Raw genomic sequence first — 3,980 nt, forward strand, 5'->3', positions numbered from 1 at the left:
TTTTATTTTTTTTAAAATGGTTATTTTAAATTTTCTTTTAAAAACTATGATTATTTCAGAAAAAAATTCCAAAAATAATTTAAATTAGCTCTGATATAATTTTTACATAAAATAAAATTAGACAATATTTTCTAAAATCAATTACTCAACGGATAGAGCATTGAATGAAGTGTAGGTAAAACCAATCACAATTCAATGCACCCAAAAGCAAGGGGCGGTTCTTTTACAAACGGAGCTCAACTTTGTTGTTTTGTCCCACTCTATACCATCTCCTTAGCTGTCTATTATACCATCTCCTTAGCTGTCGATGCCCTGTCCCCGCGTATGGTGACTACTCTAAAAAAAAAGCAATGAATTCTGTCCAAACTTGGCAGGCACCTAACCGCCCAAACCCATGAATTTTGAATATCATTAAAGGGAGCCAAAAATCATAATTGAAATAACAAAATAACAACACGTAATCTTTAGCTGGTCCCTCCACTCACCCTCCACCATAATTTGACTTCACCAATACCACCTATTAACTCCCCCTTCTTTCCACCTTCCTTCCACTACACTCTCACCACTATATATAACAAAAAACCCATCTTACTTTTCCATCATCTAAACTCAACTCACAGCATTTCCCAATACATCTTACTTTTAATTGCTTTCTTCTTCCTCTAATTATAAAACCCAAATGGCATTTCTTAACACTAGTATGATCTTCACTCTTTTTCTTACTATTTCTTTACTTCATTTGATCTCAGCAAGAAAGCTCACTGAAACAGACCAACAACTTAAATTTCAATACCACAAAGGTCCTCTCCTAACTGGAAAAATCTCTATAAACCTCATGTGGTATGGAAAATTCAAACCATCCCAAAGAGCCATCCTCACTGATTTCATAACCTCACTCTCTTCTCCCAAACAAACAACCACATCACAACCCTCCGTTGCCACGTGGTGGAAATCAACAGAGAAATATTACCACCTCACCAACAACAAGAAATCCGTTAATCTTGCTCTCTCCCTTGGTGCTCAAATTCTCGACGAGAATTACTCTTTAGGAAAATCTCTTACAACTAACCAAATCATTAAACTCGCATCTAAAGGACAACAACAAAACGCCATCAACGTTGTTCTAACAGCTTCTGACGTGGCTGTTGATGGTTTCTGTTCAAGTAGGTGTGGAACACACGGTTCTTCTTATGGTGCGCGTGTGAACGGGAAACAACACAAATTCGCATACATTTGGGTTGGAAACTCTGAAACTCAATGTGCTGGTCAGTGTGCTTGGCCATTTCACCAACCAATTTATGGTCCACAAAGTTCACCATTGGTTGCACCAAACAATGATGTGGGTCTCGATGGAATGATTATAAACGTGGCTAGTCTTTTAGCTGGAACAGTAACAAATCCTTTTGGGAATGGATATTATCAAGGACCAAAAGAAGCTCCTTTGGAAGCATCTTCAGCTTGTACTGGTGTTTATGCTAAAGGGGCTTATCCTGGTTATGCTGGAGATCTTTTGGTGGACAAAACAAGTGGTGCTAGTTACAATGCAAATGGTGTCAATGGAAGGAAGTATTTGTTGCCTGCAATTGTTGATCCTAAAACCTCAGCTTGCTCTACATTAGTATAGAGAAATACTAAATGTTTTTTTTAGTTGTTAGACAATGAGATATTCTTTGATTTGTTCCTTCATTCAATTAATTTGTTATACGAAAAATGTTATTTTGACACCATATCCTACAACTACATCATATGTTCATGAATACAATGAATAATGATATTTATATTTTGACTTTTTTTTAATACTTTTTCTATTTCTTTAAAATAATTTTGGTTAAAGGTATATAAAAATTTGGTTAATACAATATATAATTTTGTTAATGTGTCTTGACATTAAAAACTAAAATTTTGTTAATGTGTCTTGACATTAAAAACTAAGGAAATAAAATTGGTTAATTGAGTATAATAAATTTGTTAATATATATCATAACTCGGACCGACAAACATTCAACGAAACAACCACCTACCCATGGGGTACGTAGAGCTAATGGTATTTATGGGAAAAAGGAGGAGACGTTAGAACCGTGGATTCACAGTTCCTTGTAGTCCCATGAAAGAGCGTTTATAATTACATTTTTAACAAATCCTTTGCATCGGCTCTTGACGATGTAGCCTCATCGTTCCACCACAAACTTAAATTCCACAACCTTCACGGGAGCCGGACACACTTAATGCCATCTAGAAGAAGCTAAAAGGATCTACCAAGATTTGCAGCAAGATCAAGGGGAGTGCAAGGTCATAAATATCAATGTATCTTCCTTCATGGGGCCAAATGACAAGCATGAACATCTAATATCCTATAGAAAGAGTTGATCGCAACAGGTCAATGGCCATGGGTGACTAACCCAAGGAGCTATAAGTCAAGGAGAATAAGTGATGGTAGACTCACGTGGTTATATTTACAATTTTTATCTTTGATAATATTTCTTGTATAACAAATTAGTTCCCGTGTACTTTAATATCTCCATTATTAATGAAGAAACCATAAGTTTTAAAATATCTTTTTTGTTTGTGATCAGATAAGTAATGGCAAGTACGGGTATGATTGAACGGATCGAAGCCCCAACAAAAAAACTTAGGGGTGCTTTCATAAACGTCACAAGCGTATGACTACATCAATCAAAACCCCCTAATGCAAAGCACACACAAAAAAGTGGCAAAATCACTAAAAACAACAATAAACAGCTCGCTCCCCTTTTGGTAGCTATCCACTCCAGAGGTCACGACAGATTTTCCATACGTCAACCTTGGACCAGGTTTACTTGGGGGAGGAGGGGTATCGACCTTGGTTGGGATTTACCCTAGACAGTCCAATAAACTTCGAAGGATACCTTGTAAGTTCATGCAAAGTCTTGAGTAATTTATTCAGGATCAAATACATATGCCTTAAATATTTAAAACAACAAAACAACGGCTATTTCATTTCACTTACACTTTATAGTCCAGGGTATTCCATTACAAAAAAAAATGTAAAGAAAAGGGTTGCTAATCCCAAAGGGAGGCGATCTTCTCAACTTTAAGCATCTGGTCCGGCCGTACTTGCTCCCTAGAAATATACAGAAGAGAGTGAAAATGCTCTACATGCTGCAAGGAGGCCTCAAAGGACTCTGAAACTAGCGACGAATAATTCATTTAAACTCTGAACCAATGAGACACTCTCAAGACGCATGTTTTCAAGGTCTCTTTAAACAAAAGAAAGAGACGCATGTGTAGAAGATAAAATAGCCCACACAAAAGCTAGAGACTTATCCTTCATTTGTACGTCCCTTACCAGGAGAGTTGCACTTGATCGACCAACGAGCAAATAAGAATGAGGGAACTCAAGGTATCACCTATCCCGCTAAGAGAAACATAAGCTTTATTTACTTATTACATGTATGTGTCCCATTGGAGCGTCATGATACAAATACTCACCTCCAACAACCAATTATCTTTACATCGTTGTTTAGATAGGAAGACATCCTAACCACCAATGTCGCCAATGGCAAGAACAACATAAGCACGAAGGATATAGAATGTCAAATTCTACCACTCCTCCTCAAGATCCTCCCCGATCAAGTTGCCTAGGTAAGGGCAATCTTCTTCAAAGGTAGGCACACGATGTTCTCTTGGAGAACGAAGTCTCAACCTTGCCAGGACCAAAGGAGCTAAAGAGTCTAGTGTACTCAACGATTGTCGAGAATCATTTAAGACACAAACAACTCTAGTAGGTCTCGAGGGTGTAGGAGGATTGACTAGATTCTAAGTGTTTGAATGATGTGCAGCAGACGGGTGGGTCAGATTCCTTGTCTTAATTGGTAGATTGCTTCCTAATTTTTAATCAAATATGCAAATAATGATTACTCAAGGGGAATAAAACTCACCAAATTGATGTACAAGTGTTCATTAGCAAGTAAGTTTTAATAAGTCGCTCCAAACGTTTCTGT

General features: G+C 37.2%; 1 protein-coding gene across 1 annotated transcript; it reads left to right on the forward strand.

Moving 5' to 3' along the window:
* Positions 1 to 450: 450 nt before the first annotated feature.
* Positions 451 to 1,797, forward strand: LOC127118761 (protein PHOSPHATE-INDUCED 1). Its single transcript, XM_051049020.1, has one exon. It carries the CDS (start codon positions 680 to 682, stop codon positions 1,622 to 1,624), a length of 945 nt encoding a protein of 314 aa, XP_050904977.1. The 5' UTR covers positions 451 to 679; the 3' UTR covers positions 1,625 to 1,797.
* The last annotated feature ends 2,183 nt before the right edge of the window (positions 1,798 to 3,980 follow it).

Source organism: Lathyrus oleraceus, chromosome 2 (assembly GCF_024323335.1).
Source record: "Lathyrus oleraceus cultivar Zhongwan6 chromosome 2, CAAS_Psat_ZW6_1.0, whole genome shotgun sequence".
Lineage (NCBI taxonomy): Eukaryota > Viridiplantae > Streptophyta > Magnoliopsida > Fabales > Fabaceae > Lathyrus > Lathyrus oleraceus.

Excerpts from the sequence above, each read along its gene's own strand:
- LOC127118761 (XM_051049020.1), top strand. The coding sequence starts at position 680 with ATGGCATTTCTTAACACTAGTATGATCTTCACTCTTTTTCTTACTATT.